We start from the raw sequence: 27,461 nt of genomic DNA, 5'->3' as shown, positions 1-27,461 counted from the left end.
GTTTCAATGTCAAAAACATCTTCTGTCATGTGATTGCTGTTATGCTACATTTATATACTTCAAGTGGCAGTTGCTTTTCAGTGTTTCTTTCCAGCCAACATAGAATGCTCAACTAATGGATTCCTTTCTTTATTTCTTGAAGATGACTGCTTCTGATGGTGTTCAAGAGAGTACTTCAGTCACTGTCAATGTCTTGGTGATCGATGCAAACGACAACACTCCAATTTTTCAAAACATTTCTTATAAAGTGAATGTTTACACTGACATGAAACCCGGAGAACCTGTCATACAGGTAATCAATATAAAACAGCTGTATTGCAAAATGAAATTCATTTAATGTAATGCACAGTCGTTATTCAAATCAATTCAAGGTTATTTCAAGTAAATTCTTTTTTGAGTATAAATTCCACCTTTTCAAGTTGTTACCAAACAATTCTTTTGATCCTTTTGGTTGACATGCTTCTCGTGAATGTATTGCAAATATTCAAAGTTAGCAGGCTTTTTTTGGCATACGTTTGAGAGGCAATTGCTACAGTGATTGTATGTCTTCCATCTCATTGGTCCACGATTGACCAATAGACATGTTTTTGATATCTCAGGGAATTAAGGGATATGGAGAGAGGGCAGAAAAGCGGAGTTCATGCCCAAGATCAGCCATGCTGATATTGAATGGCAGAGCAGGCACGGCAGGCCGTATGGCCTGCTCCTGCTTCTATCTCTGGTGTCCTTTGTTGGTCCACATTGATTTAGCTGTACATTTGATGTTCGCACTAACATGTTCTGCAGCATCAAGTGTCCCTCTCCTCATCCACTAACCTCCAATAAGACTTTGGGACAGCTCAAGATTCATATGGGCCCTCAAGGAATTTCCTTTCTTTGTCCCATGCCTCCAGAGAAATTGAAAGGAAAAAAAATTGAACAAAATTAAATGGGGAAAAGGAAGCTAAGAAAGGGGGGGAAACAAGATGGAGGCAAATTGCAGAGGGACTGAAATGGTGCTCAATCCGTATTGATGCAACTCAGTCAGTTTAGGTGAACGATGTGTGTAAAAGAGCTTTTTGTTTTGAAAAGTGGCATGCTACCGTATACCCATCCACCATATAATAAAGAAATGTTCAGATGTATTGTGAGGTGTCATTGTGAAAGTAAGCAAAATTTTTAAGGCAGCACTTTTATTCCTCATCCATCCTCAAGATATGTCTATAAATGCCGTGCCATTCACTCTTTCGGTTACCTCTAACGAAGTTGCCTTTGTACTATTCTTTAGAAGTGAATGTTATACCAGCACCTCCAAAGGGTACATTCCAAAAGGGAATTCCAAAATTTGTCGTCCTTGCCTTATTACAGCATTTTCATAACAGCAAAGCTTAAGGTGAGCAGTAGACCCCTGGGAGTTGCTGTTGTCAAATCTTATACTCCGTGCATTCTGCACTGTGAAACTGGAGGTTTGAAAAGGAGTTGATGCACTGTGATAATGATATTTTAGGTGTGCAAAACAGTCAAGTAAGCAGTGACCCTACTGCCATTGGATTACCAGCCGCTTTGTGCACAAGGCTGATATGTGGAGATCCTATTCTTGAGATATCAACTCCCATACTTTGCTCTTCCTATCAGGGTCGAGAAGCTTAGAAGGAACAATCCTTTTCGTTTGTTGGGTTATTTAGAAAAGAAGGTTGTGATTTGGATTTAAGTATAAACAAGATAAGCATACCACCGATTGCAGTTTATTACCTTCACCAGATAATTTTATTTTTTATTTTCTTGCTTCTGCCGTCTGTCTTGTTATTCTCTTGATGTAGCATAAGCTGCTTCCTTGATGTTCACTCTGACAAAGGAAGGTTCAGATGTGGAGATAACTTCAACACGTTTATTAAACTAGTTACAATTCTCCTACTCGGATTCGCCTCTACTGTTAATTCTTCGATAGCTACTCAGACTGACAAACCAGTCTGCTACAATTCACGTGGTGGGTGTGATGTTGAATCAACCCTGTGTCTGTACTCACTGAGTGTCTCCACAGGAAAGAGGAAGATCATGTGTGCTGTGTCCTTTTATATGGGTTGGTGTAATGCCCTCCTGTGGTGGTGTCACCTCTGTGTGTATCGTGAATGCCCATTGGTCGTGTCCTATCTTACTGACCTATTGGTTCGCCTCTACTGTTAATCCTTATATAGCTACTCAGACTGACGGACCAGTCTGCTACAATCCATGTGGTGGCTGTGATGTTCAATCAACCCTGTTTCTGTACTCACCGAGTGTCTACACTGGAAAGAGGAAGATCATGTGTGCTGTGTCCTTTTTTATATGGGTTGGTGTAATGCCCCCCTGTGGTAGTGTCACCTCTGTGTATATCGTGAATGCCCATTGTTCGTGTCCTATCTTACTGACCTATTGGTTGCGTGTCTGTGTGTTACGTTTCTGGTGCCCCCTCTAGTGTCTAGCTAGTCTACATGTACTTACATACTTACATTAACCCCTTGTGTATCGACAGTGATGCATGTCACCACACCGTCAGGACCAAAACAATAATACTGTGATTTTCTGCCTTTGAGCTTGACCACATTTTTTCCTTTGTGTTACATTAAAAACACACTTAAATGGCTTGGAAATGTGGATGCAAAGCAAATAATCTCAGCACCTGAAAACATAGTCCTGAGGTGTGCATTCCCCCACCAGCCCCCTCATCGCCCCCCCAGTACACTCTCTACGCCCAGCCCATCCCATCGCTCACACCCTACAGGCAGAGGGCTGAGGAAGGTTGGAGCGTCGTGAACATGTGCTTATTGGCGACAGTGCCATGAACAATAACTATGCCCTAGCCCATAATGCTATCCTATGTGTCTCAGCCATACAAATTTAACTGCTATGTAACTTGCTAGCCTAATGGGCCTTAATGCTCTGTCTAGGTGGTTCCCCGGGAAGTGCATCAGGAGTGGAGATGGCCTGCTGTGATTCCTGCCCTATAACCTGGGTCCCCTTTGGTGGTCTTCCTTTGGAGTGACCTGGCTTGGATTGTCCGGCGCCTTCTGGATGTCATGGGTGCCGTGGTGCCACCATGTTCTGTCCTCTGCCGATTGGATGCACCAGGGATTGGTAGGGGCGTTTCAGAGGTGCTGTGGTGTTCCAACACCTCCCCTGCAGGGGTCACCAGCATGAGCCCAATCACCTCCTCTTCCCTTGGGGTGCCCGATGGTCCCCGGCCTACTCTTTGAGACTGGGATGTGGCAGGAGTGAACTCAGCGGCTCCACCCCATCACCTGACGCTGCCAGTCCTGGAGGCCCGCTCTCACCTCGACCAAGGTCTCTATGTTTGCGGCCATGGAGCACAGGAACAGTGCCCTGTCACTGGGACTGCGCCCTATGCTTCTGGGACTGTGCAATATCCCTCTGGGACTGTGCCACATCACCCAGTGGCTCTGCCAGGTCCCTTTGTGTCTGGTTCAGATCAGCCAGTGCCATGTTAATGCTCTTGACGACCACAACCATGACCTGTTTTGACTGGGCCATGCTCTGGACCGTCGCTGCAATGTCCATGTTGCCCTGGTACATGGTTGCCTGTGACATGGCTGCCCTGTCCTGTGCCTCAGCCACTGCTGGCACACTGTGCGAGGCCTTGGACATCCTGATCCATGGCCAATACTATCGTACCCAAGGCATCCACACCGTGTGGTGTTGGCCTGAGTGGCATGCATGGCAACCACCACCTCCTGCTTCTGCTGGTGGTTGGACTCCTCCAACTGGACCTACAGACGCTAGATGGTTGACACTCCCTAATGTAGTTCCCCAGCTCTGCGTCTGCATCTCCAACATTTATTGGACTGCCTTTTCCAGAACCTTGTGTTCCATCTAGCTGGCAGCTAGTCCCTGGGGTTAGGCTGCCCTCCAACCCTCTGCTCCCTTGGGGGCTCCTACCTCCACCTGATGCACTACTGCATGTCTGTCATGTGCACCAGATGGTGCCCCAAGAGGCTCTTCACTAGGTAAGTGTCTCTCGGATGGTGGCTTGTGTAGGTATCAGCAGTGAACAGAGGTCTGTGTCCTTCCCATTTGTGTGCTCTGGGGTGTTGCAGGGTTGCACGGGGGTGGGTGGGAAGGGTAAACAGCATTGGGCCCTGGATGGTCCCACCCCGTAGGGAGGTGATCCTGCATGACAAAAGAGAATGTATGGTTAGATTGCGCATAGCATGCTGTGGAGGGAGGGGTGACTCATGTGCCATAGGGACGTCACAATGCATTGGTTGCTCACTTGGTTGTGCCATGCTGACAACCACATCAGTGACTGCCCACTCTATCGCCCTGTTGACCTGGTCCAATGTCCTCTGTTCTGTAACAATGAGGTGCCGTAGGTCTAGCAGCCCCCATCTTGATCTTTCCTGTCCCTGCAGTTGTGGGCCGCCTTCTCCTGGGGGGACAGATAATGCACAGCGTGAAACACTTAGATACGGGCAGCACAGGGGATCTACAACTGGTGAGCTGTGTGTGCAGGACACCCAGCAATGGCGGGTGATATGGGTGTTGGCATGTGGTGCACGTACATGTGGGCTGCCAGCGGCTGGGGTGCTGTTGCGCTCTGAGATGGGTAAGGGGGTTGTGAGGTGTAGGGTGGGACAGGGGTGGTGTCAGGAGCACGGACCTGGTGGCTCAGCACATCTGGCCAGGGGGGTGTCCATCCTAGGCCAGCACTGCCTGCCAATCAATCTACCGGTCCACCTGCTAGGGTGGGGGGTCGTGTGGGAAAGTGGTGATGCCAGGGGTACGGTGGTGATGATGACTCACCCTGGCCACCCTGAGAAGGTTGTGCAGCTTCTTCTGGCACTGCTGTCCGATGGTGGGCCCACAGCACTCACGGCCTCTGCCACCTGCACCCAGGCCCAGTTAACGTCAGTGGGTGGCATCCCCCATCCCACCCCAGGGAAGAGGGTGTCCCACCTCTCCTCCACAGCATCCAGCAATGTCTCTAGCTTTGCAACTGAAAATCCTCTCCTTTCACCGCCTCTCCAAACTTTCCTTAACGCCAACCCCTCACCAATGTGAACCACACCTATGGCTAACAATGCCCTCTCTGTCAGAATTTACAGTGCAGAAGGAGGCCATTCAGCCCATCAAGTCTGTACCAGCCCTTGTAAAGAGCACGTTACTTAAGCCCACACCTCCACCCTATTCCCGTCACCTAGTAACCCCACCTCACCTTTTTGGACACTTAAGGGCCTGAGCGAAATAAGGCCAGAGAATCCCACCCTAAGTTTCCAAAATGGAAATTTCATCCCTAAGTGTAGGTGAATGCCTGTCTGGATCTCAGTCAAGAAGAAGGCGGGAAACATCCCGCCAAACACACCCAAAATTACACTTTGTTGTTTTTTGGAAGAATTGCGGCGATAGTATCATTCAACATGGGTTGAGACGGTGGCACAGTGGTTAGCACTGCTGTCTCAAAGCCCCAGGGGCCCAGGTTCAATCCAGTTTCTTCAGAAATGTGGAGCGTACAATCCCATGAACAATGCCATCACAGCATTTGAGCATATGGGGAGATGACAAACTAAGCGTCTGTTTTATGGCACTAGCAATCATAAGATATGTTTAAAGATCCAGTGAGAATATCAGTGAATGGAGAATGAATAAATGGATAAATGTGCATGGTGGCAGGGTGGACAATTGTGTAATGTATGAGGGTGAGGTGGCAGGTAAGTGAGGTGGTAGGTGGGCAGGGTGGGTATGTTGTTGAGGTAGATGGGTGAACTGTGTAGCTGGGGCAGGAGGTGGTCAGGTCAGGAAAAGTAAGGTCGAGGGTTAGTGAGGCCTGGTCAGTTTGGTAGTCAGGTGGTTGAGTTTTGGCAGGATTATCGGGTCGAATTGGGGGTTTGTCCTGTTTGGGTGTTTCAGGGTTGGTTGGGGTTGCGGTTCAGTGTGGGTGATTCTGTAGGCAGCCAGGAATTAGACTGGAACTTTCACTCTAACACTTCCCAGGTAACTATTCAGGCAAGTTAATCAGAATTGTCCAAATTCACCAACTCTTACTCAGAATCCGAGTCATTTGTGGAGGGCCTTGCGGAGCAGAGAAATTACCCATCGGAATTTCAAAGTTCCTGGACAATTCCCTTAGAGATTCACATGTCGAGACATCTGTGGGGTCCCATCACGCATCTTGGATTGTACATCCAATTACCGACGATCGTTAGCTTGGCAGATCTGGGGCATTAATTAATGGAAAAGTCAAATGGGATCAAGATAAAATGAAGTAAAAACCACTTAAACCAAATAAATGTAGAATTGTTGCTTAAATATTACAGTGTTCATAACAGAATAGGTAGGATTGATTACTGCACTGTCCTTGACGAAGGAAAATCCCACCTTCACACTATGAATAGATTCTACCCACCACTGTGCTAAATGGGATAGATTCAGAACAGATTTAGCAGTTCAAAACTGGCATCACTGAGGTGCTGTGGGCCATTGGCACCAGCATATCCCTTTATATTCGACCACAATCTGTAACTTCATGGTTCGGCATATTCCCCGTGCTACTATTACCATCAAGCTATGAGAATAATCGTAGTTCAATGAGGGGAGTAGAAGAGTGTGCAAGGAGTGGCACCAAGTATACTTGGACTAAATGTGCGCTAAACAACCAGAGCAGCAGGAGATAGACAGAGAACCATAGAATAGAACACTAGACTCGCCACAGTGTAGAATGCAGCCATTCGGCCCATCGAGTCTGCACTGACCCTCTGAAAGAGCACCCTACCTGGGCCCACTCCCCCACCCTGTCCCCATAACTCCACCTAACCTACACATCTCTGGACACTAAGGGACAATTTAGCATGACCAATCCACTTAATGTGCACACCTTTGGACTGTGGGAGAAAACCGAGGTACCCGGAGGAAACCCACGCAGACGCTGGGAGAAAGTGAAAGCCCCACACAGACAGTTGCCCAAGGCCGGAATTGAACCTGGATCCTTGGCACTGTGAGGCAGCAGTGCTAACCACCGTGCCACTGCGTCGCCCAAAACTCAGCCGGAAAGCCGACCGATCCTGGAATCTTCCACGACTTCATCCTCCTAATGCTGTCAATCGCCTCCCTCAGCCCCAGCAGCGCCTCCAATGCCTGCCTCCTCTCTTCGTTCACCTTTGGAAACTCCAACCCATCCAAAAACCATCCCATATCCCCTTCCCCTCCACCCAACTCGGTCCTGCATAGCTTCTCATAATACCCGCTGAGCACCTTGTTTACCCTCCCCAGCTCCGACATTACCTTCCCCTTCTCTTTTCACACTCTTAGAATTTCCCTAGATGCAGCCTGCTTCCGGAGCTGGTGGGCCAGCATATGTTCACCTTCTGTCCATATTGATATTGCAACCCCCCCCACCCCCCCCCCCCCCCACCCTCCATAGCTGCCCCACTGCCTTTCCCGTCATCAAACTATCAAACTACCCCTGCAAGCTCTTCCTCTCCACCATCAGCTCTTTTGTAGCGGCCCCCCTGAGCACCTGAGCACCTCGACTATCTCGTCCAACAATCGTCGATGCTTCTCCCTCCTCCTCCTTGAACGAGATAATCTCCCCCCCGGACCACCACCTTCCATGCCTCCTAGAACGTGGCCGGTGACACCTCTATGTCTGATGAAGCTTCAAGTAATCCTCAATCGCCAATCTCACCTTTTTGCAAATCCCATTATCCATCAAAAGTCATAAATCTAGCCTCCATCCCGGCCTCTGCACCTGCCCTGCACGAAGCCTCACCTCCAGCCAATCATAGAATCATAGAATTTACAGTGCAGAATGAGGCCATACTGCCCATCGAGTCTGCACCAGCTCTTGGAAAGTGCACCCTACCCAAACCCACACCTCCACTCTATCCTCATAACCCAGTAATCTTACCCAACACTAAGGGCAATTTTGAACACTAAGGGCAATTTATCATGGCCAATTCACCGAACCTGCACATCTTTGGACTGTGGGAGGAAACCGGAGAACCCGGAGGAAACCCATGCAGACACGGGGAGAATGTGCAGACTTCACACAGACCCAAGCCTGGAATCGAAACTAGGACCCTGGAGCTGTGAAGAAATTGTGCTAACCACTATGCTGCCGTGCTGCAATCAGATATCACATAGACATAGACATAGAACAGTACAGCACAGAACAGGCCCTTCGGCCCTCAATGTTGTGCTGAGCCATGATCACCCTACTCAAACCCACATATCCACCCTATACCCGTAACCCAACAACCCCCCCCTTAACCTTACATTTATTAGGACACTACGGGCAATTTAGCATGGCCAATCCACCTAACCCGCACATCTTTGGACTGTGGGAGGAAACCGGAGCACCCGGAGGAAACCCACGCACACAGGGGGAGGACGTGCAGACTCCACACAGACAGTTCCTGCATACTCTGTCCCCATGAACACCGACTCACCTCAAAGAAATCAATTGTAGAGTACACCTTATACACGTGTGAGAAGACGTACTCCTTCCCTACCATCCCCCTCCAGTTCTACATGTTTTAATACCGCCCAGAACCGGGCCCATCCAAGATGGTCCCCCTCTCCGCCCATGACCACTCAGTCTCCAAATCTGCCACATGACAATCCCCCCTCCCCCCCTCCTCCTCCACCTCCTCACCTCACACGGCATCTTTTAAAATGGTGCCTAACCTCTCTCCAAATCTTTAAATGGCCACCACTACTGGGCTCGCCGAAAACCTCCCTGGGGCCATCAGGAGCGGCATGGTTGCCAGCACCTGCAACCAGATAAACTACAGGAGCTGCCTCCATCTTTACCCACAGCCCCGTTTTCCCTGCTCCAGCCCCTTCTCCCTGCATTTGCCGCCCAATAATAAAACAGCAAATCTACCCCCCCCCACCCCCCCCCCCCCACCCCCCCCCCCCCACCCCCCGCCCCCCCACCTGCTGCCTCCTCTGCAGTATCACACTCCTTATCCTGGCCACTTCCCCCCCAAAAACAAATTAGGAGATCAACCTGTCCAAAAAATGCCTGAGACAAAAAGACCGCAGACATTTGTAGCGCTAACAATCATATTCAAAGACGAGAGACTAGTACAATAGAGGCTTTATTGCTGTGCAATGCTATTCCTCCATCTGCAACTGTAGACTAAGGTCTGAGTGACTCACACGCATATTTATACACAAGCTCCCTGTGGGCAGAGCTAGCCGGCAGGGGTTACTGGAGGAACCTGTATTACAGGTACAGCCATACATCCCCCTACTGCAAGTACACATAACTACAGTGGTTATATCACCACAACATTGAAACAAAAACAGGAATTTTTACCACCTGCACCCGACCCACCAATGTCCTGCCTTCTCCCCATATTTATAGGCAGCTCTCCTCACCCTTCTCAACTGATGCACCCCTTTCCCCGTGGACAATAGATCAAATCTCTCCTGCAACTCCTTCCTCTTTGCCAGGAGACCTGGATCGGGGTCCCATGTCCAAAATCTCTTCCATCAGTCATTGGCGTTCCTCCCTCTCCTGAACAAGATAATCTGGCCCCTGACCACCGCTTTCAGAGCCTCCAAGACCACCAACCACGAGACCCCCCCCCCCCCCCCCCCCCCAGGCAATTAAACTCCTACATACTCCTCAATCACCTTCCCAATCTTATCACAGAAGCTTCTATCTGCTAATAACCCCACATCCATTCTCCACACTGGTCTTTGGGCTGCCCCCTTCTCCAAACCACATCAATCCAATGGAGAGCAGGATCTGAAATCATAATTGCTGAGTACTCCGACCTCTTAACCCCAGTCAACAGCACCTTTCCCACCACATGAAGTCAATCCTCAAATACAGGTTGTGCACTGGGAGAAAACAAATATTCTTGATTCCTTGGATGCAAAAACCTCCATGGGTTCACTCCTCCCATCTTCCTCCAATGTCTCGCAGCCCTCCGACTGGGTCATCTTCAGTTCCAACACCGCGTTCCAGTCCCCCCTACGATGCTCATGGGCATCCAAATCCAGAATGGCATGCTGCGCCCTCTTCACAAATCCCACATCTTCCCAGTTGGGCTATATACTCTCACCAGCGTCACCAACCTTCCCTCTTAACGCATCCGTCACTACCACCTACCTGCCCCCCTGATCAATCACCACCTTCTCCATCTGAAACCTCACCCTCTTGCCTACCAATATCACTACCCCCAAGCCCTACTATCAAACCCCGAATGGAACACCTGACTCACCCAACCCTTCCGAAACATCACTTGATACTTCACCCTCAAATGGGTCTCCTGCAACATCATCACATCATTCTTTAAACTCTTCAAGTGTACAAAAATCCTTCATTTCTTCAACCCCTTTTACTATTTTAACCGGGGATCTCACACCAACTCCCCCACCCCACCTCCCCCTTCTTCTCCTCCTCCTCCCCCCCCCTCCCCCCCACATCCCACCGTCCCTCCGATCTGTCATCATCGTAGCCCCAGGCCCTACCCCTCTGACGTGGCCAGCCTCATCCTTTTGTTACCGTTGAATCCCTCCCACACTCCCATAATCCCCCCATCCACTTCCTTTTTCAAACACCTCTCCCAATATCGGTCCCCTCTTCCCACCTTTCATACCTCCCAGGCCCATTGAACCCTTTTGACCAGGCTCGTACAGAAAAAAAACATAAACCCAAAACCCAATACATATGTGAACAAATATAAACCATGATAAAGTACAAACCCCCATTCCTTAGCCAGGTCTTTAACTGTTTATTGCCGGTATGGAAGCCAGTAGATATGCCAATTTTGGGGACAACCTCTCCCTCTACACCCTTTGCACTCCTTTCCCGTCGAAATTATCCAATTAACGGGTATAAGATCCCACACGAACGGCTTCAAGCCGGGGCTACCCTGTTTGCGACCACTCACTCCGTAGCCACCAGAAGGCAGCATGGTAGCATTGTGGTTAGCACAATTGCTTCACAGCTCCAGGGTCCCAGGTTCGATTCCCGGCTTGGGTCACTGTCTGTGCGGAGTCTTTACATTCTCCCCGTGTGTGCGTGGGTTTCCTCCGGGTGCTCCCGTTTCCTCCCACAGCCCAAAGATGTCCAGGGTAGGTGGATTGGCCATGCTAAATTGCCCTTAGTGTCCAAAATTGCCCTTAGTGTTGGGTGGGGTTACTGGGTTATGGGGACAGGTGTAGGTGTGGACCTTGGGTAGGGTGCTTTTTCCAAGAGCCAGTGCAGACTCGATGGGCCGAATGGTCTCCTTCTGCACTGTAAATTCTGTGATTATCTATGATTAAGTCCCGAACAATTGCGTACCTAGCATTGCAGGGTATGTGAGACTCCGGATCACCCCGAAAGTGGGTGCCCCGCAGGCCATCAACAGTTTGACGAGCTGGCACTCATTCTCCGTTATGTTGTTGGCCCGGAAGAAGTAGCTCATCCTTTCTGCGTGCTGGATCCAGTCTTCAACATTGGTGTTGAATGTATATAATCGCCCAAACACAGGCATGGCGAGTCAAGTAAATCCAAACCTGTGTCCAGAATATCGGGGAGGTGCTCAGCCGAGTGTCGCAGCGTCGACAGCAAGCCAGTTTACTCCTTGTCTCCGCTTTCATAAGGACACTGGGAGTCCACACCGAGTAAAATATCGAAACACAGTTTTATTTACACACTATACTTGCACTGGCCGGTAGCCCCTACCTGGTTTCTGTTCTGGTTGGTGCCTTACTAGCTGACCTTTTATACAAAGGTTAATAGGGCGGGGGAGCTCCTACTCCACAAGGACCATGGTGAAGATAATAATTCCGACCCCATAGGCCCCGTGCAGGCTATTGCACAAGGGCAACTCCCTCCCAACTGCACCTCAGCTGGGTCTGTCCTGTCAGTAGGGCAGAACATACCCAGGGAAGGTGATAGAGGATTCTGGGACATTGGCAGTTGGGTATGGCTCTGTGTGTATGACTGGGTCATGCTGCTGTTGCTTGACCGGTCTGTGGGAAAGATCTCAAAACGTCAGCACTCCCGAGATGTTCATGCGTAACTGGGCAGGGTGGATCTTTGCATGGGCAACTGGGCAGGTTGGATCTTTGCATGGGCAACTGGGCAGGGTGGATCTTTGCATGGGCAACTGGGCAGGGTGGATCTTTGCATGGGCAACTGGGCAGGGTGGATCTTTGCATGGGCAACTGGACAGGTTGGATCTTTGCATGGGCAACTGGGCAGGGTGGATCTTTGCATGGGCAACTGGGCAGGGTGGATCTTTGCATGGGCAACTGGGCAGGGTGGATCTTTGCATGGGCAACTGGGCAGGGTGGATCTTTGCATGGGCAACTGGGCAGGGTGGATCTTTGCATGGGCAACTGGACAGGTTGGATCTTTGCATGGGCAACTGGGCAGGGTGGATATTTCTTGGTGCCTGGTTGGTCTACACGGTTTATTATTCTTTGTTTTTTTCCATTGCAGTTTGACACAACTGAGTGGCTTGTTAGGCCATTTTAATGAGCTGTTAAGAGCCAATCGTACTGCTGTGGGTCTGGAGTTACATATAATTCAGACCGGGTAAGGGTGAAGAGATTTCCACCCTGAGGGCATTAGTGAACAAGATGAGTTTTATGATGATTGGAAGTTTCATGGTCATCATTGCCGATACTAGCCTTTTATTCAAGATTACTGGGCGGCACGGTGAGACAGTGGTGAGCATTGCTGCCTCACATCTCCAGGGACCCGGGTTCAGTTTTGGCCTTAGGCGACTGTCGTGTGGAGTTTAGACTCCGGGTGCGACAATTTCCTCCTACAGTCCAAAAATGTGCAGGTATATGGACTGGCCATGCTAAATTGTCCCTAAGTGTCCGATAGGTTATGTGGGGTTACTGGGTTATGGGGACAGGGTGGAGGCGTGCACTTAAGTAGGGTGCTCTTTCCAAGGGCCAATACAGACTTGATGGCTCGAATAACATCCTTCTGTACTGTAAGTCCTATGATTCAATTGAATTTAAATTTATATAGATGCCATGGTGGGATTTTAACTTGTCTCTGAAGCATTAGTTTGGGTCTCTGAATTATTAGTCCAGTAATGTTACCACTATGCTACCGACCCTATTCTTTATTTTATTTGGTGATGTATGTATGATGTCTTCTGACAGGTGTAGACAATTAGAATTGAACTCAGTTGTCAATAAGACACAGGAGCATAATTAGTACACTTCAAAATGTAAATGTGCTGTTTTGGAAAATTGAAGTAACATCAAGTAAAGACTGTGAGCGTCTCTCACCTGCTGTCTCACTCACCACCTACCCAACCAACATGCTAATCTCGCTCATTTACTCTCCCCCGTTTCTCTCACTAAATCCATCTCTATCTCTCCTTTAATATATTCAGAATATTAAATAAAAGCTAAAGTAGGAGTCAGTTATTTGCCTTTTTCCTCCCAAGTACATATGTAACCTTGCAGTTTTAAGTAAAATAGTCTGAATTTTAAGTTTGAGCTTTTGTAATTTGTCTGTCAAAATTGAACAAGGAGAGCTGGGAACTAAAGAAAGCTAAAGAAAGGATGGATTTTCCATTTGGGAAACTATGTTCTCCCGCAGGAGGGGAATTACACCAGTTTAATGATCCCCTTGCGACTAAAGTGGGATGCAATTCAATTTTCCATGCCATGCAAATGTATACATAGCGTGGAATACGAGGGATTGCCAGGGAATCCTACTATTGGACCGCCACCTTGAGGGGGCGATCCGATAGTGAGCACTAGCAGCCACAGCCCTGCCCCCCCCCCCCCATGTGCCGCAAATAGGGCGACACCCCCTACTGCAAATCGGCCCTGTACCCCTCACCGCAAAGAGGCCCACACCTGACCCCCTCACCGTAAATCGGCCCACAACCTCCCACCCGCAACGCAAATTGGACTACCTCTACCCCCCAATACATGGCAGCCCGCTACCCCCGGATTGCCTGGGTGCCCCTCTCTATCCCCAAGTATGGGGTGATCCAACGCTCCCCCAACAGTATCCCTGAAATAGAGGCACCCCCCCCCCCCCCCCAGGACGTCTGTAATAGGTGGACCACTCGCAAGGACGCCTGTAAAAGGAGGATCGCCCTCAGCAGCTTTAATCCATAAGTGCAGTGAAATCATATGGAATGTGATTGGAATGTGCACAGTGCACTTACATCTATTTGATGTGCCTCGGGCGCCATGCTCGCTAAGTAGAAGAAAATGGACCTATTTGCATTTACTTACATGCTCCCGCTGGCGTGTGGCGTGGAACCCATTCACGCCGCCAGCAGTGGGGTCAGAGCATCGCGTTCAGCTAGGCGCCATGTGCCAATACCGATTTTGTCATGATGCCCGATTCCCCGTCCCATCAGGGAACACATTCCGGGCATCCCGGGATGGAGAATTGTTGCTATATTTATCTGGTTATAAATACAGCGGTCAATATGGTCGCCTTCCTTGATCCTAATTATGTTTTGCTCTAGAGTCGCCAGGTATCTTTCGATACCACTACAAGGTTCAAACCCAAATACTGATCAAAGAACCAATGCACCAGTTAGTTAGTTCAAAGTCAATACTATTTATTTACACACACAGTAATATCTACTCATGCACAAAATACTACAAACTAAACTATCTCTAACTCTAACACCTATACTTAACTTCGGGTGCCCACTCAGTCAGAGAAACAATTGCCGTTATTCTGATCTGTGGCTGTTGGGTTTGAAGATGCAACAGGAGAACAGCTAAGGTCATCCGTCTGATGGCGAGCGTTGACCATGGACTTACTTGCTTCTGGTGCAGCTGGTGGACGGGTTTCTCCGCTTCGCGAGCCAAGTCCAAGAGAGCGATTCTCTCTCGGGGGCTTCTTCTTATACCCAAAGGAGCTTCGCGCACTTTTGGGCGGGCCTTGAACTTGGCCCCGATTAATTGGGCCGTATCTTGATCATTGGTATTGATCCTGACCAATAAAGGGGTGGGTGCCCTGATGGCTGGACGTGTCCTAGGTGGCCATTGGCCATGCTTTGTTTGTGTCTTCCTGGCGCCGGGCTGTCTGCTATAGTATCGGTTACTTGAGTGTCATTCCTTTGTTCCCGGAGATGGGCTATCAAAATGCTAATTGCCTTACAGTTTCAGTCTCGTCTGGGGGCTCTGGTTCCAAAACGCATACCGGCTCTGTGCCTGCCTGCTTTCTTAGCATTGTCCATAGTTCCCTATACTCTTTGCAAACATCCATTTTGTATTCTGGAAGTGGCCATCCCAGATGGCTACAGAATCCAGCCCATTGCATCAGTCCAGGTTGTTGCACAGTACTGATGCATCCTGAGAAATTAGGTATGTGGCATGTGCCCAAATTGCATTGCCCTAATTCATCTCATGGAGGCTGAATTTTCCTACAGCAAAGGCAATGTGCTCAGTGGTGGATATATCAGCAATTTTGCGCTGGCAGCAGGTTTGCCATCTGCCGGTATCTTTCCACTTCTGGCCAGATTTGAGTAAGACTGTTTCCAGGATGCGGTGAATACCCATCTCTCAATATCGGACAGCCAGATGGGTCAATTAACGTGCCCATGAAGACACTATTCCTGTCTGGATTTTCCAAACAGCAGCCTTGCAGAGACTGAAGCCTGTTGAATGGTTGGAGGTGACCACCCAGTGGCAGGCCCAAGCGAAGCTTCGTCCACCTGTAGGCAGAGGGAAACAGCTGCATCTCCAGGCCAACTCCTGGAGGGGTTCTCTCTCCACAGTGCATGCAGGCTGTGGTCAAATGTATTTTTAAAACTCTGCAGTCTTGAGACGGTTTCACTTCGGACTCTCTTTCTCCTCCTCCCTACATCAGTGACATCCACCTCTCAGTGTGGGACTACTGACCAGTCGGAGTCTTGGTCACTTTGGCCCTCCCGGCTATGGGGCTGGCCCATCATCCTCAATTGAAATGGAACTCCCGAAGGTGGTCTTTGAATTGGTTGCCCCTTTGAAACTCTCCATCAAGAGCCAGCTGCCAGCATGTGTGCATTCCCAACTCACATTTCATTCTGATAGTGGGATCAGGCCTCTGGAATTAGGACTCAGCTGTAAGTCACAAGAGTGGGTAGATTTTAACCAAGGTTTTGGGAGAAGCTGCAGCTTTCAAGCAAAAACTAAAGAAGTTGCTAAAGGGTGTAAAAGATAATTTCATGTAAAAATATTATCATTTTGGGCAATGTGCATTTTTGACTTTTATTTTGTTCAAATGCTTGTTTTGGAAAATAGAAATTTCAGTCACTTAAAAAAGGTAATAATTTCCAAAAGCATATCGAACAATATCTGGGAACCCGGTGACAAAATTGTGCATGAACAAAATTGTAACTATTGTGTGTCTCACAAAATGACACCTAAATGGGAGAAACACAGGTTTAATATGATTTGCAACTGACATTGTCAGTGGAAACATATTCAACAGTAATTTCCAAAAGGGGAATTGATAAATCTTTGAAAAGGAAAATAAAATGCAGGACTATGGAAAGAACCAGGAATTGGGACTACTTGGATAACTCTTCCAAGGAGCTGGCAATGGACGCGATGGACCAAATGGACTCCTTCTTTGTCACCTGATTCTATTAGGAAACACCCCAATGACTTAGTTTATCCAAGAATGTCGCGGTGAGGAGTACAATAAACCTCAATGTAATTGGAGAGAATTCTTTAGCAGAAATTCCCATTACCATTTTAAAAACACAGATTAGAAAGATCAGTAGGGGCAGCACGGTAGCATTGTGGATAGCACAAATGCTTCACAGCTCCAGGGCCCCAGGTTCGATTCCCGGCTTGGGTCACTGTCTGTGCGGAGTCTGCACATCCTCCCCGTGTGTGCGTGGGTTTCCTCCGGGTGCTCCGGTTTCCTCCCACAGTCCAAAGATGTGCAGGTTGAGTGGATTGGCCATGATAAATTGCCCTTAGTGTCCAAAATTGCCCTTAGTGTTGGGTGGGGTTACTGGGTTATGGGGATAGGGAGGAGGTGTTGACCTCGGGTAGGGTGCTCATTCTAAGAGCCGGTGCAGTCTTGATGGGCCGAATGGCCTCCTTCTGCACTGTAAATTGTATGAAAACAATGATTGATACTGGTTATTTGTTCATTCTTAGTAATAATGCTATCATTGTGACCTCTTTTGTAGGGTTTAACTGAATTTAATCCGTACATTACAAATTGTTAAACCTTTTTAAAGAGATTTTTGAATACATCTGACTTTTTGTTATGCAACATTATGGATTACATCCTATGCCAATGTCTTGATCACACACCACAGCAACTTTGAATGAAAATTCGATGATTTATAAAATTATCTTTTCGTTTCCAACCTGAAGGTAGCTCAACATTATTTTGACCATATTATTTCCTCACATGATCTCTTGTCAATTAATGTGGACTGAACTTTCATTAAACAGGAAACCAGATAAACAAAATCAAATTTCACAGTATTTGCACATACAACATTTTGATGGACTGGTCACCACATCCATCATAAATCACAGAACACGATCCTGGCCACCAGGATAGAGGACTGTGTGCCAGGGGTTTTACACGAGGACCAGACAGGTTTTGTTAAGGGAAGGCAGCTGAACACGAATGTGCGGAGGTTGTTGAATGTCATCATGATGCCGGCGATTGAGGGGGAGGCTGAGATAGTGGTGGCGCTGGATGCGGAGAAGGCCTTCGATAGAGTGGAGTGGGGGTACTTATGGGAGGTGTTGGGGAGGTTTGGATTTGGTGAAGGGTTTATTAGATGGGTGAGGTGCTGTATGAGGCCCCGATGGCGTGTGTGGCCACGAATGGGAGGAGGTCGGAGTACTTCCGGATTTACCGAGGGACCAGGCAGGGTTGCCCCCTGTCCCCCTTGTTGTTTGCATTGGCAATCGAGCCGTTGGTAATAGCGTTGAGGGATTCAGGGAGGTGGAGGGGTTTGGTGCGGGGTGGGGAGGAACATCGGGTGTCGTTGTATGCCGATGACCTGCTACTGTATGTGACGGACCCGGTGGGAGGAATGCCGGGGGTGATGGAGCTGCTAGCTGAGTTTGGGACCTTTTCAGGCTATAAACTAAATCTAGGCAAGAGTGAGGTGTTTGTGGTGCACCCTGGGGACCAGGAGGAGGGAATTGGTAGGCTCCCGCTTAGGAGGGCAGGGGAGAGTTTTAGGTACCTGGGGGTGCAGGTGGCCAGGGACTGGGGGACTCTTCACAAGCATAATTTCACCAGGCTTGTGGATCAGATGGAGGAGGAGTTCAAGAGGTGGGACATGCTGCCATTGTTGTTGGCGGGGAGGGTGCAGTCCGTCAAAATGACGGTGCTTCCGAGGTTCTTGTTCCTCTTTCAGTGCCTGCCCATCTTCATCCCCAGGGCCTTCTTTAGGAGGGTGACTAGCGGTATTTTGAGCTTCGTAGGGGCACATGGGACTCCGAGAGTGAAGAGGGTTTTCCTGGAGCGAGGGAGGGATAGAGGCGGGCTGGCGCTGCCCAACCTTTTGGGGTACTATTGGGCGGCCAATGTGTCAATGGTGCGTAAATGGGTGATGGGGGGGGGGGGGGGGGCAGCATGGAAACGAATGGAGATGGCGTCTTGTAGAGCTACGAGCCTAGGTGCCCTGGTAACGGCGCTGTTGCCGCTCTCTCCTAAGAGGTATACCACGAGCCCGGTGGTGGCGGCGACCCTAAGAATCTGGGGACAGTGGAGACGGCATAGGGGGGAAACAAGGGGCTCGATGGAGGCTCCATTAGGTGGAAATCATCGGTTCATCCCGGGGAACACTGATGGGGGATTTAGGGGGTGGAAAAGGGTGGGCATCAGTAAATTGAGGGACCTGTTTATTGGCGGGAGGTTTGCGGGCCTGGGGAACTGGAAGATAAATTTGGGCTCCCCCAAGGGAACATGTTCAGATACTTGCAGGTAAAGGCGTTTGCTAGGCGACAGGTAGAGGGAGTCCCTTTGCTGCCCTCGCGGTGGGGCGATGGACAGAGTGCTTTCGGGGGTGTGGGTCGGAGAGGGGAAGGTGTCAGACATCTATAAGGTAAAGCAGGAGGTGGAGGAGTCGTCAGTGGAGGAGCTGAAGGCTAAATGGGAGGGGAACTAGGGGAGCAGATAGGGGATGGGACTTGAGCGGATGCCTTGGAGAGAGTCAACTCTTCCTCTTCCTGTGCAAGGCTTAGTCTCATCCAATTTAAAGTGCTGCATTGGGCCCATATGTCTGTGACTCGGATGAGTAGGTTCTTTGGGGGTGAGGACAGGTGCGCCAGGTGTTGGGGGAGTCCAGCGAATCATGCCCATATGTTCTGGGCATGCCCGGCACTGGAAGAATTCTGGAAGTGGGTGGCGGGGACGGTGTCGAGGGTGGTTGGATCCAGGGTCAAACCAGGTTGGGGACTCGCGATTTTTGGAGTTGCGGCTGAGCCGGGAGTGCAGGAGGCGAAAGAGGCCGGTGTTCTAGCCTTTGCGTCCCTAGTAGCCCGACGGAGGATCTTGATGCAGTGGAAAGATGCGAGGCCACCAAGTGTGGAGACCTGGATCAGTGACATGGCGGGATTTATAAAATTGGAGAGGGTCAAATTTGCCCTGAGAGGATCAATACAAGGGTTCTATAGACGGTGGCAGCCTTTTTTCGACTTTCTGGCTCAAGGATAGGTATCTGAGTCAATAGCAGCAGCAACCCGAGGTGGGCGGAGGGGGGGGGAAATGGAGGGTGTTCTTTACTGTTTCTATTTTTTTCTTTTTTCCCTATGGTTATTTAACTTAATATTGTGTTAACTTAAGGTGTTGTTAATATGTTTTGTTGTTCATTAAGGATGGGTGAATGTTTATGATTGTTATCATTATTGTTATTGTTGGTATTTTATTGCGGTTCGTTGTTATATAAATACAAAATTTTTCAATAAAAATTATTTTTAAAAATAAATCACAGAACACAAATCAGAGAAATAAAATGTAATTTGGATGTAGTGTTTGTCAGTTAATATTTTGTTGATCAAAATTTGCCAAGTGCTTCCAAAGTGGAATCTGACACAAAAGCATTGTGAAATGAAAAAATGAAAATCGCTTATTGTCACGAGTAGGCTTCAAATGAAGTTACTGTGAAAAGCCCCTAGTCGCCACATTCCGGCGCCACATGTTCGGGGAGGCTGTTACGGGAATCGAACCGTGCTGCTGGCCTGCTTTAAAAGCCAGCGATTTAGCCCTGTGCTAAACAGGGCTGTTAACGAAAGAGCATGGCCAGTAGATGTTCCACACAATATTGAAAGCAGTGGTACATATTACAAACAAAATACAACATTGTTCCTGTCAGTAAGCTATGCATACCTGATTAACTAGCTTCTGCCAGCTCAACAGGGTTTTTACAGCTTGCCATCTGCTTGCAGTCAACCAGTATTACAGTGCAGATGTGGATGTGATCATAAGCTGATGTTGTTTGCCAAGTCTTTCTTGCACTCTACAGAGAGGCTGTGCATCAATGCCTACTTATTGAATTTCTAGGCAGAGAAAAGGCACAGTGGACATTACTGAAATATTTTCTATCTCTACAAGAGGTGTTACCAAAGGGGATAAAGCACTTGGTCACCTTTATTCTGTAAAATATCAAGATAAAGATCAGGCGCTTGCTCTAAAAAATGAGAAACAGTCATAACATTTTCTTTGAAATACTACATATAGATCAGCAATCTCGATATGACTTAAACTTCAGATTTATGAGATCTGTCCTGAACATGGCCTGCTGAGCAGAATAGAAAATAACGCGATCCCTCGAATTCTAAATAATAGAATTGAGTGTCATTTATGTGAAAAACATGCTTTTTTGAATGAAAATTAATTGATTTGTGAGAACGATGTAAGTGGCATGGTTTAGTAAAGTAAGATGGTGGGTGTTCAGCAATGTATCAATTCATGTCCACATCTGAAAAAAATGACTGAGACACTGATGTTTAATGTCCATAACTTTGACAGAAATTCTGGAATACTGGTAGATTTTTTTTACCTGAAACGCTTTAGGGTTGGATTCTCAATTTCAGAGATTGTTGGCGGGATTCTTTGTTGCCCGATGCCAATATTGTAATCAGCAATCGGACGGAGAATCCCGGTTTACGACCGAACCGGTGGTCATCGGCGTAATCGAGGAGTACGCCGCATGCCATTGGGACGGCCTCAGGACGATACCTGAAGGCCCACCCCGATGCTCTGCCCCGATGGGCCGAGTTCTCGACACGTGTGCTCTCAGTTTTCGTGAACCCGGCGTGGCGGCTGCGGACTGTATTCAGCGCCGCCACAGTTGGGAGGAGTCGTGCTGCTGGCCGGGGGGCTTTTGCGAGGACTGGTGGGGGGGTGGCCCGGGGGTGGCAACGGGGTGTCTTGGCGAGCACTATCTGGCAGGTCGGATCCACGCGCCCCCGGTGCCATGTTGTCCGGCGCGACTGCTGCAAGTTGATGTATGTGGCACAGCTGCTAGCCCCTTGCCAGTCGGAGCATCGGTACTGGGGCCTCCCCGAATTTTACGTCATAAAACCAGACATTTCCTGCGGACATAACCTCAAAATCAGAAAATCCAGCCCAAAGTACTGATGCAGGAACTGAATCAGTGCTGTTCTGGGACCACAGAAATGACACTGGTGCCCGAGCATTTCAGGATCTGTTAATGGGCTAGTACCGGCGCCCCGTGGAACTAGAGCAATTCCAATGAAAAACTGTGTCCAATTCGCTGGGGTTGGGATTGACACTCACGAGGCTGACAAGCTGCAGCCACATATAAGCACTCCAGGCCCCACACACACTCATTCCAGCCAACAAGATGGCAGCCCGAAGAGCGGCACCCCAGTTCACAGATGCAGAGTTTGTGATCCTCCTGGGTGCTGTGGAGGAGAAACACGGCACCTTATTCCCCGGGATGGGAAGGAGGCTGCCACCCGCTGCCGTACACCAGGCCCGGGTGTAGGTGGCAGAAGCTGTGAGCGCCATGGGCCCCACCACCAGGACTGCCCAGAAGTGCTGGAAAAAGCTGCACAACCTCCTCAGGGCAGCCAGGGTGAGTAGCCAGCACTGTGCCCCTATGACCAACCACCGTCCCACATACCCGTAATCCTCCTGACCCAGAGTACGACCGAACCCTACCCACCAGCATTCTGCTCACACCACACCCTACACTGCATTCTAGCACCCACTGGACCTGGTCGGTGGGCCACGGAAGAGGGCAGTTGCCAAGGCAGTGGTCGACATGGGGAAACCAAGTGAGCCCCTGCTGAGTTGTGGAGTCCCGGTGGCACATGTGGCACAACCCTCACACCATCCTGCCACCCCACCCCCACCACACCTCCCCCCATCACCCCAACCACAGCACCCACAACTCCATGCCAAATATGCCCAAAAGCAGACTTAGTTTTAAGTCCTCTGAATCGTGCACATGGTCTTTATATCAGTTTGGATATCATGAGTGAAAAGCAGCTAGAATATATGTATAGTGAAAATTTGCAGTTTGTGGAAGAAATCCACCGTGTTTCTTCCAGAACCTTGTGGCAGAAAGTAGTCAGCAGAGTTAACTTGTGGAAGCTGTGGGAGCTAATTGGGTATCTGCCAAAAATGCAAATAAGCAGTTGAGGCATCCACGTTTGGAATGGCAATAAAGCCAAAAACGAATGGTCGGACCCCCTTGGAATCTTACTCGAAGGAATAGCTGGAATACTAACGAGAAATAAAGTAAATTCCTGAGGACTGTAGCATACTTTCTTTGTTGGCCCCAGGATAAGTGAATGAACCATAAAGGTTTCTTATGATAATCAAACACCTGGGGTGAACTTAAAAGTAGAAATGAGCCTGCAGCAGAAGCTTTTATAAGTCATCGTGTTAAGTTAGTGGTGCTTGCCTTGCTTAATGTTTAAAAGCGTGAGGTCCTGTGGCATAGTACTGTAAGTTAACCACTGGATGTTTTGGTTTCTTCTTTAAATATTAACAGTCTAAAAGGATCATAACAATACATAGGACAGGAATTTGGGGTTCAGGTTCAACACCCCAGCATCAGATTTGAATAAGGGTCATGACTTGGCACTATGTTGGAAAAGTAGCCCAGCAATGATTTTCCCTGAATTGGGCAATTAGTGGCCAAAGGATAGACTCACCCTCCAATTAGGGTTCTCCAATTGAAAAGAAGAAATAATGTGCGGTTCAGGTAAGATTGAGGGGGCAGCTCAAAATGGAGGTCCCACCTGATGTGTTGGGTACGCGAGGACTGCATTTACCAGAGCAGTGAGAGAGACAGGCTACCAACACTTGTAGAAGTACAACTCTATTTTATTTAACTATGAGCTGTTAAACATACTTGCACTGTGGGTTGACACTATGTTAGGTTGACTGGAGACCTGAGGCTAACTTGACCAGACTATACTGCTAGCACATGGTAAATGTTCGTGTTGCTGATCACGGGCTCTAGCTGTCTCAGAGGCTGCACCCCGAGAGAGCGGGAAAACTAGTGCCCTCTGGCTTTATAGTGACTGTGTCCTGTCTGGCGATTGGCTGCTGTGTTCTGTGTGTTGATTGGTCTTTCAGTGTGTCAGTCGGTGTCTGTCTATGCACCATCATATACTTGTGTGTTTATTATGACACCACCTTTTCAGTTTTTTAACACGTTTTAAATTAACAAATAGCATCCAGCATTGTGGAAGAAGTGTCCCTTAGACAGGCCCGTGGCTGTAGCTCTGAGCAGAGACAGGCAGATACTTTCCCAAGTCCGGCCTGGAGTGCAGCCGCTACACCTCGCATACCCTCCCCCTGCCCTTACCACACACCACCAGGATTCCCTCTTATGGTGGCGGGGGGTGGGGAGGTGAGGTGGTGACAGGTCTGGTGGGGCTGCAGGGACCTACAGGCCAACTGGAAATTCTAGACAACATCTGGCAATTAGCTTTAAGAAGTTGTTAACTTACATTAATTGCCTTCTGCTGCATACTGCCTCCTGGAAAATGGACAGGGTGGGAGGCTGTCTGCAAACCAGCAGGCCAGCAATTTTTCACACCGGACAGCCTCTGCATCCACCCCATAACTGTGATGAAATTTCAATCCATTTTACCGCTCTCCGGAAACATCAGATGGATGTGACTGAGCATCGTAGCTGCACCTTCGTCTTTGCAGTAAGAGTGACTATGTGTCTGATTTTAACACTGTATAAGTCGATGGATTTTGAGTGGGTTAAAATGACGATACCTTGATGATGATCTAAAATGCTTTCAAGCAGAAAAAGAGCAAAGCATTTGATGAATTACTATTTTCACTTTATTGAGGGTAAGAATCCCCAAACAACTGAAGAGTACTCTCTTCCACAGCTAACAGTATTTTCATGTGTGTTTACTGCAATATTATTGATTGTGTCCTATACTAACTATGGCTTTTAACAGGCATTTACTTGACTTTCCCAGTGGTGCTTGACATTTAAAATTAAATCCAGTCTATTTTATGAATCCCAGAAATTTATGGCATGGTGGACTATTTATCCCATGCTGTTTCTGCTGAACAAGAAAGTGATTATCCAGCCTAATCCCAATTTCCTTGCTCTGTAGTCTTGTAGGTTATGGCACTTTAAGTGCATATCAACGTATTTTTAAAATATGAGTTCCAGACTCACGCCACCCACTGAATGACAAGAATTCTCCTTGACTCCCCTCTAACTTTGTTATTGATTGTTTTAGTCCATCATGCATAGTATTCACCTCTCTGCCAAGGGAAATAGGTCCTTCCCATGTACTCTTTCCAGGCCCCTCATAATATTCTATATCTCAGTTGAAGCTCCCCTAAACTTCCTCTGTTTTGAAAAAAATGCCAGCCATGATCTCATTGAATGGCGGAGCAGGCTCGCAGGGCCAGATGGCCTACTCCTGCTCCTAGTTCTTATGTTCTAATGTTCCTCAGATGATGTGGGGCACTTGCGAGCTCTCCAGCTGGCAGGCAAAACCTTCATCACCTGGATTAAATCCCGCTCTACATTTGCACTGAGAAATAAGTAATGACACAAAGGACTGCTTTTTCTGGGATTGAACAAATCTGAGATCCATGTCAAGGTTAATCTGTATAATCAATACAACTGCTTACAGGTCAATATTGTTGGATTTTTAACTTATTTGTAATTATATATTTTTTTATAGGATGAAAGTTAATGAGTCTTTTAATGTATTCTCTTTGATGTTGTCTACATTACAGCTTACTGCAACAGATGCTGATGAAGAGAAGAATGGACAAATCATTTATGAAATTTTGACTGGTGATGATGGTGACTTTGTTATAAGTAACAGCAGTGGATTGATTACCATTGCTCCTGGAGTTCGTTTAAAAGTTGGCCGAACCTACGCCCTTACTGTCAAAGCAACAGATAATGCCCAGCTAGCTCAAAGGAGGTAGGTGTTTCAAAAATAAATAAAATTTAATAATTTAAGAACATAGTAAATATTAGCAGGAATAAACCATCCAGTCCCTCGAGGCTGCTCCATCATTCACTATGATCAAGGTTGATCTGATCTTGGCCTCAACTCCACTTGCCTGCACATAACCCATGACTCCCTATGGTCCAAAATATGTTTACAATGGCCTTGAATGTATTCAGTGACTCAGCTCCCACATTTCTGGAATTCTATAAATTTACGATCTTCTGAGAGAAGAAATTCCTTCTCATGTCTCTCTTAATTTGGTGGTCCTTTACTCTGAAACTGTTTCCCTAGTTCTAGATTCCCTTTATGAGGTGAAAGATCTACTCAGCATCTATCTTGTCAAAGCCCTTAATTTTTGTGTTTCAATAAGAACATCTCCCATTCTTCAAAACGCCAATGGGTGTAGGCACAACCTTCTCAAGCTTTCCTCATGGGACAACACTTTCATCCTGTGACTCACTCTCGTCAAACTTCTCTAAACGGCCTCCAGTGCAAACTTATCCATCCTTAAATAGAAAAACTGAGATGATACGCAATGCATGACTTATTATAGAATATAAGAGTGGGGAGGTAGTGCTGGAGCTCTCTAAAACCTTACTAGTCAGGCCACAACTTGAATACTGTGTACAGTTCTGGTCATTTCATTACAGAAAGAATGTAATTACACTACAGAGAGACAGAGGAGATTTGTCAGTGCCATGAGGAAAGATTGGTGAGGCTGAGGTTGTTCTCCTTGGAACAGAGGAGACTGAGGGGAGATTTAATTGAGAGATACAAAATTATGTGGGTCGTGGAGAGAGTGATATGAAAGACCTGTTTCCCTAAGCAGAGAGGACAGTGACTATACATTTATAGTGCAGCATATATTCATACATAATAATACAGACCAAGCTTCTCCAAAGTAAGGCCCATGGGCTGAAGCTCCCCTCTGTGGCCCTTGGAATTAGTTTTAAAAATGCGACCCAAAAAAATAAGTTTGAATAGAAAATGTTGCTCCAATTACAGGTCATTCCTCTCCTGTGTTTGCTACTGAGAGATTCACCACTAAGCCTATCAGCAGCAAACATTGGAAAGGAACATGTTGTGATTGGATAAGCAGTGGTGGTGAGTTCAGGGTCTGAGCACTAGAGATAATGTAGAACATGGTTCCAGGAGCAGAGATACTGGTGAACATGGCTCCGGGGACAGTGGGACTGTGGACCTCAGTCTTCCAGAGCGGATCTGTTCAGGTGGATATAGAGGAGGAGAGAGAGAGAGGGTATAGATGTGGAGAGGGGGGTACGGATGGGGAGAGAGAGGGTGTGGATGTGGAGAGAGAGGGTGTGGATGTGGAGAGAGAGGGAATGGATGGGGAGAGAGAGGGTGTGGATGTGGAGAGAGAGCACGGGCACAGAGGGGGAGAGAGATAGAGGGCACAGACGGGGAAACGGGGAGAGAGAGAGAGCACAGAGAGGGAGAGAGGAAGAGTGAGGGAACAGAGGGTGAGTGTAAAGTCTCAGGCAAGCGACTACTTGAAAGCAATGTCTGCACAAAACTTTGGTTGTATTCAGGCGACTATACACTCCTACTCCTTGAAGGAACTCCTGCACCTGGCTAACACCTGGGCCTGGGAGTATTTATATCCCAGCAATCCCAGGAAAAGGGGGCTTAGCCCGCCTCCTCATCTGGGAAATCGTATTCAAGTGAGGCCACAGGGATTCTGATGTTGCAGATCCCTGGTCCCCTATACGGTTATATCAGGGAGATAGAGAGAGGAGCTGCAGAGAAGGGAGAAAGAGAGGATGCAGAGGGGGAGAGAGAGATGGTGGAGAGGTAGAGAGATAGAAGGTGCAGAGGGAGCGAGAGAGAGGATGCAGATGTTTTAGAGAGAGCTTGTGGAAAGGGAAAGGAAAGCAGCTTGCAGCTGGTGAGTGAGAGAGAGAGAGGGGAAGAGAGGGTGCAGAGGGGAAGAGAGTGAAAAGATGCAGAGAGGGAAGAGAGCGAAGTTGCGGAGAGGGAGAGAGAGAGGGTGTGAAGGGACTGACAGAGCATACTGAGAGGAGGGAGAGAGTGTGTAGAGGGGGAACAGAGATGGTGTGGAGGGGGAGAGAGAG

General features: G+C 48.1%; 1 protein-coding gene across 13 annotated transcripts in view; it reads left to right on the top strand.

The window, feature by feature from the left end:
* The window catches only part of pcdh15b (protocadherin-related 15b), a 1,980,039-nt gene that overhangs the window by 1,426,678 nt on the left and 525,900 nt on the right, over positions 1-27,461 (top strand). For all 13 annotated transcript variants that reach the window (XM_038773429.1, XM_038773427.1, XM_038773426.1 and 10 more), the window contains 2 exons: positions 143-292; positions 25,145-25,338. In XM_038773429.1, coding sequence (XP_038629357.1) covers positions 143-292; positions 25,145-25,338 — 344 coding nt within the window. The remainder of the gene's footprint in view (positions 1-142; positions 293-25,144; positions 25,339-27,461) is intronic.

Source organism: Scyliorhinus canicula, chromosome 16 (assembly GCF_902713615.1).
Source record: "Scyliorhinus canicula chromosome 16, sScyCan1.1, whole genome shotgun sequence".
NCBI classification, from domain to species: Eukaryota; Metazoa; Chordata; class Chondrichthyes; order Carcharhiniformes; family Scyliorhinidae; genus Scyliorhinus; species Scyliorhinus canicula.
Note: the sequence above shows the minus strand (reverse complement) of the source record. Positions and strands in the feature narration are given on the sequence as shown.